Below are 16,432 nucleotides of genomic sequence, written 5' to 3'. Positions count from 1 at the left end.
ACATAACTTGTCCAACAAGTATCAGGTTTTCTCTAAACCAGTATGCCAATGCAACCCCTCAGAAATTTCCAACGTGGAATGGCATTTCACCAAAGAAGTTAAGAAAGTTGGTCAGGTTGCTTTCCCACCGACCAAATGTCTCAACCACTTGGTGTTAGAGTTAAAAGGAGTGATGACCTTTACCATTTGCAAGTGTCGGGATCTTCGGTAATGTATCTAATGCAGCTTTCCATTCACAATTTGACTGTAACAAATGGGGTTGTTGTACAAATGCCACGACTTCAGATAGCTGGTCTGTTGCTCCTGCTCCCTGACACAGGCTGCGCCCTCCTGTCACACACTCCAACAGCCAATCTCTGCTTCCCTGCTCTCAGCTCAGATTTAAACCCAGTTTGGTCACCTCATCTCATTGTTGTCCAATTTGATTCCCTCATATTTTTGAATTGATTATCCCTTCATTAAATCTGTCATGGAGTATTAATGAAGCTGGCTGCCAAGTCCAAATGAAAGTGTCGATGCTAGCAGTCTGGGGCAGTGTTGGTTTCTGGCATGCTTGGTGATGCTAGTTGTAAAATTGCTGATGAGGGTCCGGATTTTAATCTTTCCAAATCACCAGACGGGTTGGAAATCTACGGGACTGGGGCTTGTTACTTTCAGTCTGTGCGGCTGACAATCAGATGCGATGATGCTCGCTGGATTCTGCTGCGTCGGCTGACAGTGAATTGGAGTATGCTGTCGCTCTGAGGCCTTAAATAGGAGGGCGGGTGTGGAGAAGGAAGCGGCATCCATTCAGAGGACACAGTCGCCGAGCCCAGTTCACACGGTACAGGCATTCGATCTGCAGTTTTTGTGAAACTTGTTCGCCTGTGCTCTACTAAGTGGTTTCACCATTTACACTTCCATTTAAAGAATGTAACATTGTATAAAGATTCTGTATCCTTTAACAAAGCCTTTACAATTTATTTAAATAGACTTATAACTACTTTGCTAGTTCAGATTTTAAATAATTATTTACATTTTCATTAAAATGATTTTTTTTGTAAAATTCTGGATTAAGATTTTATCCTCTGCTGTTATTTTGATAGGACTAGTGGATTAATCCAGAACTCATTCCATTCAGGCCCACGTCTCGGTAGCTTTTAACTGTTCATTGCCCGTTCTCCTTATAATGCAAGTTAATCTATGTTTTGCACCTAATTTTAATTAATTTTCTCCACGTGTTGCAAATCAAATACTGAATTCTGCTAATATTTCTTTGGTAGCAGGTTACCCATTTTGTTTGCTTTGGATTTTGAGCGCACTAAGGTGTGGATTGGGAGTCCAGCATTAATGTTCTGCTTTCTCAGTGCAGAAATGGGTATTGTTCAGGGGTGAATGAAGCGAGTCACCACCTCTGATGCTTGGGTCTGACAAGACCAATCCGTGCGGCGTCGGAGCTGTAAATCACTGCCTCGTTTAAACGGTTAGAGAGTTGGCCGCCCGTGTTACAGCAGAGATTGTAACTGGTTTTATTACATTTTAAGGTAAGCTGATGGCAGAACAACAAAACGAGCCGGAGCAGCAGACAGCTGGGAAAAGCCAGGCTGCACCGGAAGTAAACTATAAGGTACCGAACATTAGTTATATAACACAGAATTTACCAGGCTACTTTCTTTGGCACTACAAAAAAGAGTAAAAGTGTGAAGTCTCGCTGCTTCAGATTTGAACAGTTGTTGGAAATATCAGACAAAATGTAAAGGTAAATTTAAAGATATATTTCTCAATCCTTTAATCCAATCGTTCTGTCCCTATCTTTTGTTTTGGTGCCTGATTTGACATCAAGTAAACGTTTTTCTAACGTACACTTCCCTATTTCACCGTGCTCCAGTTTGATTGGTTAGAGAGCAACAGTTGCTTGTCCCTTTCGCTGCCCCTCCATTTGTCCAGATATCCTCGATGTTTATAGTTTACAATTTCGAAAAGTTTACGGACGAGATGTTTGAATTGCTGAATGAGGATGGGCAAATCTAACTAAATGTCATGAAAGGTCCTGGCACAATCAATTATGTCCCATATCACAGGAAAAGGCGGCGGCCATGCAGGAATGCATTGGTTCCTTACTCCAACTCAAATCATTTTATTTCCAGTCCACACGTTCCCACCCAATCCCCTTATTCCCAATTTGTACAAGAACTTCCCAATATTTCTTTGGTAGCCTCAACAACTAAGCATCTACAACCCTTTGAATAAAGAATTTCCGCTTCCATCCCGTCAAACTCATAGCTTCTTCGAGGTTGTTCAACTACTCTAACATCACAACAGACCTCTGACTAATTCCATAATGCCTTTGTCTCATGCCCCTTAATACCTTTGGTCAACAAATATCTCTGAGTCTCAGTTACAGTTAACACTTAACCTACCAACTTATTGCTATTTCAAATCACTCTTTGCCTGTAGAAGTGTTTCTAAACTTTCTTCATGAAAAGCCTAGCTCCAATTTTTTGACTATATTCCCAGACATGGATTCCCTTCAGAAATAATTTTCCTTTATCTATCGGATCAGTTTCTCTTAATATATTGAAGATTTCAATGTGATCACCCAAAATTCCAGGGAGCACAGCCTGGGTAATCTCTCCTCATAATTTAGTCCATGGAACTATCATGGGATCATAGCTTCACTCCCTCCTAAGGTGTTGCATCTTTTGTGCCATGCCCAGAATTGCTGTCATTTCTCTAGGTGTAATCTATCTAGGGCATTGTAGCATGACTTCTACCACTTTGTGCCTTAGTCCTTTAAAAAAGAGATTTGCATTTATATTTACTATTTTCTGTATTCTCTGTTAAAAGCAGTGCACTTGAACTTCTGATTTCCACTGTTTTTAGATTTCAGTAAACGTAGTCTGTCCTTTTGGATTTAAAGTAAATGACTTCATGTTTACCTACAGAGGAATCCATTTGCCTTGGTTTTGTCTCAATCTAATAATATCTTTGTAATTTAATGTTTTCATCTAAACTGCTTATAAATTCACTTATCTCTGGGTCATCAACAAACTTGAATAAGATCTTTCTGTCATGATATCTAAATTGTTATAAATGAGATGAATAGTTGCAGCCCTGGCAGTGACACTACTAGTCAAAAACAGCCAAATTGAATACCTGGCCATCATCCCAACTGTTTGCCTCTAGCTGCTTAACTAAATTACCAAGGGAGTAGTCTCTCCAAGATACTGAAATAGAAGGGGAAGATGTGTCAGGTGGTAGAATCTCACTGAAGATATCAAAATATAAATTGAATGATGAGACTGGTGGGGTGGAAGGCCAGGGGTACCCTATCTTTGCTCTGGCTGGGACGTGTGAGAGAAGAGGTGTGTGAAATACTATCTAGTTGAGGGCTCTGTCAATTATGGTAGCAGTGAAATCAGGTTAAGGCAAAAGGAAGACAGCTCATCCATCTGTGTGGAAAGTCTTGAGAGAATTAAATGGAGTTAAGGAAGCTGTTGGAATTTGTGGGCTTATAATGGATGTTGGTCACCAACTTGTCTCCTGAAATGGAGACCAAGAAATCCAGGTAGTGAAGAGAAAAGTCAGAAATGGACCATGTGAAATTGAGAGCAGAGTGGAAATTGGCAGCATAAGTAATGATTTTTCTTTTGGATTCTGTTTGAGTGTGGGAAGCAGCACCAATATAGTCATCAATGTAGTGGAAAAGGTGGGGGGGGGGGCAGGGGCTGGGTAATGCTGAAGCAAGGACTGCTCCACGTATCCATTAATCAAAATGTCTACCAATTCCTTATTTTCATTTACAATATCCCTTGATATCCCAGCTAATATTGAGGGCTTTGTTTGACAGTCCAGGTATTACCCAATAAATTTCATTAATCTATTTTGCTTTAATATTTCTTAAGCTCACAATATATGAGTTTGAGAATTTCCAGGGACGCAAGTCTGAGCTTACAGGAGAATGTATGAACTTGGCAGATAAAGGATTTGAAAAAGTTGGATCAATCCATGTGGAAAGTGGTCCGTAAGTAAATCCATTTTATATAGATGTGCAAAGAACAGAGCGAGCCCATGACTAAAGGGATATAAGGAAAAGCTAATGGTTAGAGGTCCAAATATTGTTTGTCAGGCAATCTTCGTCTTATGACTTCTGCTTCTAGATTTTACTGGCTTCTTTCAGTCTCCATATTAACCACAGTTTATGAAAGTTGAAACAGTTACTAACCTAGTAACTACATTAATGAGGTTTGCTTTCTAAACTGTAGCAAGGACAGATATGCTCCTATGCCAAATGCTTGTGCTAAAGGCTTGGAGAAATTGTACACTGGTGATCCAGTCATAGTTTGCACTGATTTAATGGGTGCTTCAGGAAATCAGGTTCTGCAAGTGAAAGTTAATTAAGGCTTTTGTGCAGATGAAATGCTTTCCAATAACAGCACTTGAAAGAGGATTAACTGACCAGTTAAGCTTCTGCTATCTGAAGCAGATGCTCGGGATTGATACAAGTTGTTGCGGTACAGCAGCAACGGTTGATCTTAAGTACCAGTAACATTTGCATTGATAATTTCGGATATAATTTTCTTGTGCATGGGCACACCATTCTATTGCTTAAGATGATCTAGTAATGGATAGGCTACCTCTGGTGTCCAGTTCCTCATGGATTTAGAATACCCTGACATCAGAAGGAGGAAACTGTTTTCCTCTCTAGCCTGCCAATAGGGTTTCAATATTTCCAGGATGCAGACTACTAAAGATGGAAACTTGAATAGAACTTTTCCAAAAATTCCCACTTTTTTTTAGGACCATTCTTATTTGTTCCTGATAGATCAACTATGACAAGAAGACAATGGGGCTGAAAAGATTTTACGAACCATTTAGTTTAGAAAGTTAAGCATTAAAGATAACTCACCAATTTGGCCTTTGTCTGGTCCAGGTTGAATCTGCTTTCAATGGTTTGATAACATCAGCAAATAGAACAATTCTGGTGGCATTCAGCAAACTACTGTTGGGGACAGTGAACAGTGAGGCCTGAAGTAGCAATTATGATGATAAAGTTGAATATTTATCCATCAAGCTCAAATATTAGATTCTTCTGAAGTTGAGGTTCTGATTTGTATTCAAATAAAGAGAGCTACAAGTAACGTCACAAATGGTCCCATCACTCAATTCAAGAGAAGGTCATGATATTTGCCTTTGTTCATAATATTCCTATCTATTACAATCCTTTGTTGCTGCTACTGTTGCTACCCTCCACAAGCTGATTTATGAAGGGCTCATTCTACACTAAGCTATTTAATTGTTGCTGGCCCTGATAATTCCACCCCATCCCCAATTCCAATGCAACTGCAAACACGTCATACGGTAAGTGCTGGGAGAATTAGTTAAAATGTGGAGTGCAGATACATGCAGTGTCTGATGAACTTTTAGTTTCAAAACACTGAGTTGGACCACAATATCAACACATTAGGAAAGTCCCATTTTCAAAATTAACCACAATTCTTGATTGTTGATTTCTGTTGTATGGTGTATTTATTCTAACTGTTTGGAGGACTGCTTGGTTATGATAACTTCCTTGACCACCTTGGTGTGGTTTAGAAAACTGCCTGGGACTATGAATGATACTCCAGTAAGGCACAATACTTACAAAGCATGAGCAAAAATGTTCTCAAAGTTAGTTATAGCCCAAGTTTTAACAAACATGAATATACAGCTTCTGTTTGACAAAGGGATTATTATCACTGGCTAATTATTGCTCGAACAGCAGATGGAGATTTATCTATAAGATCTCCTTAATCAAATTTTAGGGTTAAGGTGTGATTTGAGGTTCTTGAACTGTGTCCATGTTGTGATTAGCCATTATTGGTTGTTGTTCCCAGATGGGTGGGTTTTGAGCAGCAGAAGTTCAATGGCGAGCAGTTTGTTTTGGAGAAGGGCGAATACCCGCGATGGGACACCTGGTCTAACAGTCACAATAGTGACAGGTTGCTGTCACTTCGACCCCTCCACATTGTGAGTATCCTATTTGTTTCTCACATATCCACATAAAACTTTTAAAGAGAAAGAGAGGAAAATGCAGTTCGTAGAGAAAATCACAGACAGCAAACCCTGTATCAGGGAGCAAAAGTCATAACAGTGAGAGACAGATACTGTGACTAAGCAAATACAGAAAGAGAGAGAGAAAATAACAGCATGGCAGACAGGTGCCCAGAAGAAAAAACATTTTAGAAAGACTGAGCTGAGGGAGACGTATAGTGTAAAAGAGACTGTAATGGGGAGACCTGTAAAATCTAAATGAAGGACTGTCTGGACTGAGAGAAACAATATGTTTGGATTAGAGCAAATGGCACATGCAAAAGACAATTACCCCTACACAGAGGCACAAGGAGAGGTGGGTAAGCAGAGACACAACTTCCCCTTCCCATAATCATAATAAAACTTGTAAGACATAAGATTACAGACATGGGACACATATTTGCCCCCTAATGTTAAGAAAGCTTGAGTGAATGCTCTAAAAACCACACATTTAAATTCTCTCATTCTCTCTCATTCTCTCTCACTCACACACACTCACGACAATCTCCGATACTTATAGAGTACCCTGTTGCATCCAGTGCATGACTAGTGAAAAATAGACAGTAAACTGGTAATACCTTTCTCCTGAATCAGAGGGCAAAATCTATGAAGTCATCTGATGAAAGATCAGGGTCACAGACCTGAAACTTTGACTGTTTTTCTTACCACAGAGGTTCTTTGATCTGCTGAGTTTTTCTAGCATTTTCTGGCTTTGTTTCAGATTTCCAGCATCTACAATTATTTTTTTTATTTTGGTTGCGGAAAACATTTCAGCTGTTGCTGTTGAAGTTTAGAATTACAGAAGTTCTTTTGCACAGAGTCCGTCCACTGTATTGATGCTGCCAAAATCACTTGAGTGATCTAATGGACCTACTAATAGCAGGCATGAGTTGGTAGAGAAGGAATTAAGGAGTTATGAAAGCTCATGCCACTAATGTCCACCTACAATTAGCCTTTCAAAAAAAAAGTAGGCTCATAATCAGATGAGCAAAGGGAGACATATTTATGCAGTAAGAGGTGCTCACACGCAATGAAAGTCTGACAGATAGTAAAAACAGAAATGCACCCCTAGCAAAAGGAAGAGACACTTACAGTGAGAAATGGTGAAGGATACACTTGGTAGAGAGAAAAGGAAAGATAAATGTCTGTGTATCATTTACTTATGGGTCAAGGAAGAGAGATGTATATACAGTGTCAAAGAGAAAGACAAACAACAGAATGCAGCTGTTATGTTAGTGGAAGATGAAAATAAATAGCAGAATGATATCCATTCCAAAAAAGACATTGTGAGAAACTCCCAAAAATTAGAAATTAATATACAGAAAGAATGACCTCAAGGACAACGTGAATGATGAACAACTGTCCATAAGAAAGAGAGACACATTTACAGTGAGCTAGACATCAAAAAGGGAGATGCACACTTTAAAGCACAAATAGCGACACATGGATGATGCAAGATAAAAATGAATCTGGTCTGAGGAAGAAAAGTTGTCTGTAGATTGACAAATAAGCAGTGGGAAATATGCAAATGCAAGATGTATAGAATACAGAATAAATAGCCTGTAATGCTATAAGGCAAAAGGTGTAGCCTCCAAGAATAGAGAGTAGGATAAATGAAATAGATTGTATTTTCACAGTGGAACTTCCACAATAAGTTTAGGACCACCTATTCACAGGATAATCCTTGCATAGATATAGAAAAGTATCCTTTCAAAAATGAAATTGAAGATCATCAGAGTTAATATAAACATGTAACAGCAGTACAAAGGAAAACTGTCTGAATAATCCATTGCCCTTGTTCTCAACTGATCCTTATTAGGAAAAAGAACACCGATATGGTGATTTATGTTCCTCAATCCCATCCATAAATCTCTTCACAGCTTATGCCAGTCTATTTCTGCAACTATCTTTTATTGTACTTGGGACCATTCTGAAGAATTGTAGTGGAATTTTAACTACCAGACTTCCCAACAGTAGCCAAGGTAAGGATAGTACTTCATTTCAGGAGCAGGCCTTACATGATCCAAGGTGTGATTGGTCGTGCAGCCAAACACCAACAGTTCGTAACAGCATGTTGGAAAATTGTGAGTGACATCGGTAACATGTTACAAGCCAATTGATAACATCATATTACTCCATGCTCTTTGTTTTACTTTACTTTAGGATGGTGATAGGCACAAGATCAGTCTCTTTGAGAATGCTGGCTATCATGGAAGGAAGATGGAGATTGTAGAAGATGACGTTCCCAGCCTTTGGGCTCATGGATTCCAGAATAGGGTAGCCAGCATCAAAGCCACCAATGGAACGTAAGATGGCCTTGGTCCATTAAAAACAGTTTCCTTCCAAATTCTTATATTATCATATTGAACCAATACTGAGGTCAGTTTGAAGGTTTCTTGCTGTATGTCTCAAAAGAATGTTGTGTAACCCACTGTTCTAAAATTACTCCTGACATTCCCACATTTATATGAGCCATGCTCTAGAACCATAAACAATAAGGGACATATAGAAATAAGGAAGGTGGGTTTAATTTATTGTGGTGTTATTTTGGAAACACATATCCTGGACCAAAGTGAACAGCCAAGGCAGTAGCAGTTTTTTTAAAAAACATGAGGCAGCCTTGGGTAAAGAATACCTCAAAGTGAGAAGTGATGCTTCTCACAATCCTGTATGACATCTTGAAATAAACAAGGGAGGATAATTGATTTTGTAAGGAAGATCTATGGAAGTTGGTCAGTCAGGGCAGGTATCCCACTGGAAAATCTGGTTGGGACCTATTTCATCCCCAGAATTTACTTTCAGTGGACCTCTGACAGACGTATACAATAGGCTTGCTAAATGTGCAAGATGAGGTTCTGTGCCCATTCTGTGGCAACTAGCAGATGTCAGTCCCACTTTCTGTCAGAGCCCTATTCATAATGATGAGTTTTAGAAGAACGAGTATTCCTCCAGGACCCACACTGTTACTGGCTGATTGTTTTCCCTGCAATGCCCACCCATCTCCAACTAACGTAGTCAAGTCTTAAGGAAATATAGGTCAATCTCTGCTTTGCTGGGAGCAAGTCAAGAGCATGATTAAAAAAAAAATCTTTACACATCTGTTTATTAGTAATAGAATTATTGGTGTTGAAAAAATAATTAAGTATCCAATGGAAAAAATCTCCATCTTCCTTCCAGCACCTGCTGATTGATCACGTGCAGGTGTGGCCACATTTGCTTTGAACTATCTTAATCTGCAGAATGCACATTTGGCATCCACAGCTCACTGAAAAAAAATTAACAAATTGGTTTGCGCTTTCTAAATGCCACATTGGGTAGCTATCCATTCAATGCCCAACCTTTAACTGTCTACCATGAAGTCAACTGAGGATAGTGAAAAGCAATTCGAGAAGCAAACAATACGTGGATTGCAAATGCAGTATCAAAAATCTAGGTAATTTTTTTAAACTACACCTGACTGGTTGATCATCAGCAAATATTAACTGTTAGTATTGCACAGGATTAGGAAGTTACAAATGGGTGAAGTTAATTCTTCACTAACAAAGACTGCAGTGATTTTTAATATTTTGTCTCAGGAATCTACAATATGAGAGTAACAAAATCCATATATTGGAAATAATAAAAAACACAAAGAATTATCAGAGCAAATCTAGAATCAGGTGCTTCTGTCAAGAACACAAGTACACAAGAAAATAGAAGGTGTAGGCCAATCAGTCCCTCAAGATTGCCCCACCATTCAAATATTGTCATTGCCTGATCTGCCCTAGTCCTCAACTCCTCCTCTTTGCCAGTTCCCCATAGCCCCCCAATTCCCTGATCTTTCAGAAAATTATCAACTTCCTCTTTAAACACCATAAGTGACCAAGACTCCACAGTCTTTCAGGCTAGAGAATTCCAGAGATTCATAACCTTTTGAGAGGAGGAGGATGAATGCTGACAGGGAGGGTTGAATGGGATATCACAAGCTTCCATTGATTAATTTGCATGGCTAAAAGGTTATAAGCTGCAAGCCACAATTGCTAGACCAATGGAGAGAAGTTAGCATTGGTATGGTACCTGGATTTGATGGGATAGACAGACAAGGAATTCTATAGAAAATGGGAACATATTTTCTATAGGAGCTTCTTCAACATGAAGTAGACCCAAGGATGTGAAAATGATGAATATTAACCCAATTATTCAGAAAAATATAGAATAAATATTTTGTTGTGTGGTCCTGCAGGTGGGTAGGGTACCAGTACCCAGGTTACAGAGGACGGCAGTACGTCTTTGAAAAGGCAGATTACAAGCATTGGAATGAATGGGATTCAAACCAGCCACTGATCCAATCTATCCGCCGCATCAGAGACATGCAGTGGCACAAACGGGGCTGCTTTCAGGACACAGCACCAAGCAGCTGAAGGAGACGTGAACAGGATCTGAGGCAGGAGGTTAAGGCAAAGAGGAGGAGGATGAAATAGAATGGGATCCTACCTTGCAAGCATGCTGCCTTTCATTCCTGTAAATATATTACTGCAAATAAAATGGTGACTGACAGGAACCACTTCATGTGTGTTTGTTGGCATAAATTTTCCGTTTCTTAACAAAAAAAAGTTTAACTAACTCTTCACTTGAAAGGTAAAACTATTAGCCAGAGTTCCTGCTTTGATCATGATCCTTTGATCCTGACGAGTGAGTCCACATATGTAAACATGAAGTCAGGCTATAATGATGCTCTTTTAAAATGGCTCACAAACCAAAATTTCTTAATTTATTGTCAGGCTTTGGGCATTGTTGGCAAGGACAACATTTATTGCTGGTTCTTAATCACCTTTACAAGGTGGTGGTGAGCTGCCACCTAGAGCCATTGCAGTCCATTTAAACATTAAACTGTGTGGCTTAACCACGTCATTTAAGAGTCAAATCAAAAGGAGCAACATCAGATTTAGTCACTCTGATAAGATATTTAAAGAAGTTACAAATGTGATAAGTTAATTCTTCACTAACGATGACTGGACCTCCCATTATTAAAAGCTTTCACCAGAACGGGTGCAAATCCTGAACTGTATTTTTGTTTTAAATTGCTATGAAAAATTTCCAATGCAACATCTACTGCACTGTAAGCTTAACCTAATCATGGCTACAACAGAGACTCTAATAAAGGAGTGAATTATTCCTAAAAGCCACACACACCTGGCTGTAAAACAAGGCCCAAAGTTTTAACAATGCCTCATTTCAAAAGGTATTTGATACCAGGCAAATAGATGAACAGAGTTTCACACTGATAAATGTGAGATAAACCTTTCTTACAAATAGGGTCAAAAAGCTCTCCACGGATAATAAAATGAGTTCCAAACAAACAAGACATGACCTTGAACCCACGAAGAGAACCTGTAGTGTCAGAAGTGATCCGAATCAATTGAAAAGCCAATACAATTCAATAGCTTTGGTTATCTAACAATCCACAATTGATAACCACTTGGGAGAATCAATGGATTTAACCTCATATAACATTCCTACATTTGTCACGAACCAGCAACAAAAGAAACACACTGAGCATGATTCAGTGTTAAAAACTATTTGATTAATCACTACTTATGATAATATGTAAAATAAAAGCAAAAATGTTAGTATGTTAGAATTCAAAAATGTTAAACCTTGAACGTTAACCCCAAAAACTAAACTCTTCGTGTGTGTGTGGCAAAGTCCCAAACTCCAAGTTCAGGAATGGTTCTTAAAGTTCAGTTCCGCAAGCCATAAGGTGAAACACGAGCAAAGGCTTCTTCAACAACCACCGTTGTCTGAAGATAAGACGTAGACATAGAGAGAGAGTAATTACGAAATCCAAATGTTCCACGATGGAACCCAAATGACACTTCAGTGTTTACTCGGTAGTGACTTCCTCACCCCGAAAAGCATCCGAATCGTGGTCGTCCACACACAAATACCTGTTTCCTTCTACAGGTCAGCAACAAAGTGAACTCCACCGGATTACTTCCAATTTCCATACATGGAAATTCTGTGGCAGACACAGTTATTGTTTCTCATCCATCGATAGAGAAACTAGCAGGCTAGTGTCTCTCTCCTTTTTTCTCTCTCTCTCTCCTTCTAACCTCTTCAACAACATCATTATGTCCTTTATCTTCTATTGACGTAAGCACGCCACACACACACACACACACACACACACACACACACACACACACACACACACACACACACACACACACACACACACACACACTATCTTAAAGGGACATTCACTGAGTCCGTAACACATTTATGTTTCACAGCCTTTCTTTGAGAATGCAAATATTTATTATTAAGATAGAGTAGGCTTTAATAGTCTGTGCCTTCAGATATTTTCCCAGCCTGCTAAATAAGTAAGTAATTGATGCAAGTTCATAAAGAAGACCTCATACATAACTTATCCAGTATAACTATTTGCAGTATCTCCATATTCTCAGACCCTTTTGTACCAGAGAATGGAAACAGATGTTCTGACCCTGGGGTTTCATCCAGTTATATAATGGCATTGTTGATTTGGTGCACAATGAACATAGAACACTACAGCACAGTATAGGCCCTTCAGCCCACAATGTTGTGCCGACATTTTATCCAGCTCTAATATCGATCTAACCCTTCCCTCCCACACAGAGAAATGGGGGCGGGGGGGGGGCAGCTATCATTCATGTGTCTATCTAAGAGTCTCTTAAATGTCTCTAATGTATCTGCCCCCACAACACCTGCAGGCAGTGCTTTCCATGCACCCACCACTCTCTGTGTAAAAAAAACTTAACCCTGACATCCCCCTTATACCTTCCTCCAATCAATCACCTTAAAATTATGTCCCCTCGTTTTAGCCATTGTCACTCTAGGAAAAAGTCTCTGACTGTCCACTCGATCTATGCCTCATCTTATACACCTCTATCAAGTCACCTCTCATCCTCCTCCTCTCCAAAGAGAAAAGCCCTAGCTCTCTCAACCTATCCTCATAAGATATGCTCTCCAATCCAGGCAACATCCTGGTAAATCTCCTCTGCGCCCTCTCTAAAGCTTCCACATCCTTCCTATAATGAGGCGACCAGAACTGAACACAATACTCCAAGTGTGGTCTGACCAGAGTTCTGTAGAGCTGCAACATCACCTCACAGCTCTTGAACTCATTACCCTGACTAATGAAGGCCAACACTCCCTACGCCTTTGTAGTATGAAAGGCCAGGGGTCAGATGACAGTGACAACACTACTGACCCCCATGGTCAGATGATAGCATTGCCTATCAGGTCGGAAACTATACCACTGTCAATCAGGGGTCCGGCTCCGCCCCATTAGGTAAACACCTTTGTCTTGCTGGACCACTCGGATTGGTCTGTGCAAGCACCTTGGTTCCTGGACACATCTACTATTGGCCCGTTTAAAACACCTTTGTCCTTGCTGGGCCACCCAGCCCCCCTCAGCAGCATAAAAGTGCCGCATGTTTGGTTTTTCTTTTTCTTTCTCCAAGGATGTTGAGGTAAGCTGTGCTCTACTTCAGGGCAGTTAGTTAAGGACTCCCGAGACCAAAGAGCCAATGTTTGTCCAGAATCAGGGTGTCCAAACATTGTACTGTTTATTCCTTGATCATTTGTACCCAGTTATTGTGTGTGTGTGTGCACCTCACCCTCTGTCGCGATTTCCCTCCACATTCATGCTCCTGCTTGAGAGTGTGTGAGTGTGCATCTGTTCCCATTCATTCTGTCCCAGCGTTTGTCTTTGTTAATAAACCATTTTTAAATTACAAAGACTGTGTGTCCAGACCTTTCTCTTTAGGATACCAAAAGAACCTTTCTCACAACAGCCTTCTTAACAACCCTATCGACCTGCGTGGCAACCTTGAGGGATCTATGGATGTGGACCATTAACCTTGTATTGGAAAATGCAATAATGGAAATAGAAGATATCCAGCAACCAATAATCTGGATAAAGGAAACAACACTTTGTTCCATTGTAAAGATAGCGTAATGACTTCCATCTCCAGACTACTTTGAGTATAACGTTTAGACCCTAATGTCAAGGTGAAAGTCAGAGAGGCTTTTCGAGGCAGAACTTAACAAATATAGGGAACATAAATTATATTTCTAAATCACAAAATACTTTATAGACTATCAAAAGTTAACATTGAATATATTAAATGTTTAATTTTTTTTACATTGCATCTAACAATGAAAATTGAAGATGGTTAATAGGATCTATAATCAAACAAAATAATCATTTAAAATTAAACATTATTGTTAATAGTGTGAAGGTTACTTAAGAGTAATTCTTGTCACTAGTTAAAATGTAACACATTTGACTGTGTTTTGTGTATCTGGCAGATTCAAGATTGTAACTTGTGCATAGATTTGCCGTGAAACAAAGAGGTAAAACAAAAGGGTAAGAACAAATGACATGCAAAAATGACTTTCAATTCACGTTCACTGGATACTGGCCCAGTATTTTAGTAAAACTACCACCCAAAGAATTATAACAAAGTCTGCTGGAAATGTACAAGTCTATCAATGTCAGTAGAGACCTAGGAGTACAGGTACATAGTTCATAAGTACATAGGCGACACAGGTAGACAGGGTGGTGAAGGAGGTGGTTGGCACACTTGGTCAGGGTATTGAGCATAGGAGTTGGGAAGTCATGCTGCAACTGTACAAGTCATTGGTGAAACCACACCGAGTGTTGTGCGCAGTTCTGATCGCCCAGCTATAGGAAGGATGTCTTTAAGCTGGAAACGGTGCAGAAAAGATTCACAAGGATGTTACTGGGACTGAAATGGCTTCAGTTATAAGGAGAGGCTGGATAGGCTGGGGCTTTTTTCCCTGGAGTATAGGAGGCCGAGCAGTGACATTGTTTTATATAAAATCACGAGGGGTGTAGACAGCATGGAAAGTCACAGTTTTTTTTTTTACCAGGGTAGGGGAGTCTAAACCTGGGGGACATAGATTTAAGGTGAGAGGGAAAAGATTTAAAAGGGGCAACATTTTCACACAGAGGGTGGTGGGCATATTGGAATGAGCTGTCAGACGAAGCTGTAGAGGCAGGTGCAATTACCATGTTTAAAAGACATTTAGATGGGTACATGGATAGAAAAAGTTTTGAGGGATATGGGCCAAATGCAGGCATATGCGACTAGCTCAGATAGACATCTTGGTCAGCATGGACACATTGGGCCAAAGGGCCTGTTTCCATGCTGTGTAACTCTATGACTCTATTGAAAAAAATACAGATGTCATGACAACAACCTTTCCCTCAATGTCAACAAAACAAAAGAGCTGGTCATTGACTTCAGGAAAGGGGGCAGTGTACATGCACATGTCTACATCAATGGTACTGAGGTCGAGAGGGTTGAGAGCTTCAAGTTCCTGGGATTGAACATCACCAACAGCTTGAACTGGTCAAATCACGTAGATGCCACAGCCAAGAAAGCTCACCAGTGCCTCTACTTCCTCAGGAGGCTAAAGAAATTCCGTATGTCCCCTTGGACTCTCACCAACTTTTAGCGATGCACCACAGAAAGCATCCTATTTGGATGCATCACAACTTGGTACGGCAACTGCTCTGCCCAGGACCGCAAGAAACTGCAGAGAGTTGTGGACACAGCCCAGCGCATCACAGACACCAGCCTCCCCTCCTTGGACTCTGTCTTTACCTCTTGCTGTCTTGGTGAAGCAGCCAGCATAATCAAAGACTTCAACCACCCGGGTCATTCTCTCTTCTCTCCTCTTCCATCAGGTAGAAGATACAGGAGCCTGAGGGCATGCACCACCAGACTTAAGGACAGCTTCTACCCCACTGTGATAAGACTATTGAATGGTTCCCTTATAGGATGAGATGGACTATGACCTCACCATCTACCTTGTTGTGACCTTGCACCTTATTGCACTGCACTTTCTCTGTAGCTGTGACACTTTACTCTGTACTACTACTGTTTTTACCTGTACTACATCAATGCACTCTGTACTAACCCAATGTAATTGCACTGTGTAATGAATTGACCTGTACGATCGGTATGCAAGACAAGTTTTTCACTGTACCTCAGTACAAGTGACAATAATAAACCAATACCAATTTTAGTTGGATCCTTCATCAGAACTGAAAACTGGAAGGAAGAAATGCCTGTTGTGAAAACCCAGAGTAAAACTAAGTTCAAATATATAGATATTTTTAAATATTGAAACATATGGCAGCTAGACAGTTTACTATCCATAAAAACACACCACACACACACATATACGTAAACTGTAATAAGGAGGAATCTTTTGAATTTTATGTATACATTTCATATCAGTATTTGAAAAGGAATTAAATAGGTAAGGTTGAATGAAAGAGCTTTAGAAAGGAAGTGATGGTATTGGTATATTATTGTCACTTGTA

General features: G+C 39.9%; 1 protein-coding gene and 1 long non-coding RNA gene across 2 annotated transcripts in view; one reads left to right on the top strand and one right to left on the bottom strand.

Annotated features, from left to right (window-relative positions):
• LOC127579405 (uncharacterized) overlaps window positions 1-16,432 on the bottom strand; it is a 68,658-nt gene that overhangs the window by 9,773 nt on the left and 42,453 nt on the right. The window lies entirely within an intron of this gene.
• On the top strand, window positions 811-10,570 carry LOC127579402 (beta-crystallin B3-like). The gene is made up of 6 exons (XM_052032182.1): window positions 811-823; window positions 1,524-1,606; window positions 3,885-4,003; window positions 5,856-5,988; window positions 8,215-8,357; window positions 10,274-10,570. Exons 2-6 carry the CDS (start codon window positions 1,532-1,534, stop codon window positions 10,449-10,451), a joined length of 648 nt encoding a protein of 215 aa, XP_051888142.1. The 5' UTR covers window positions 811-823; window positions 1,524-1,531; the 3' UTR covers window positions 10,452-10,570.

This window comes from Pristis pectinata, chromosome 17 (assembly GCF_009764475.1).
Source record: "Pristis pectinata isolate sPriPec2 chromosome 17, sPriPec2.1.pri, whole genome shotgun sequence".
Taxonomy (NCBI): Eukaryota; Metazoa; Chordata; class Chondrichthyes; order Rhinopristiformes; family Pristidae; genus Pristis; species Pristis pectinata.
Note: the sequence above shows the minus strand (reverse complement) of the source record. Positions and strands in the feature narration are given on the sequence as shown.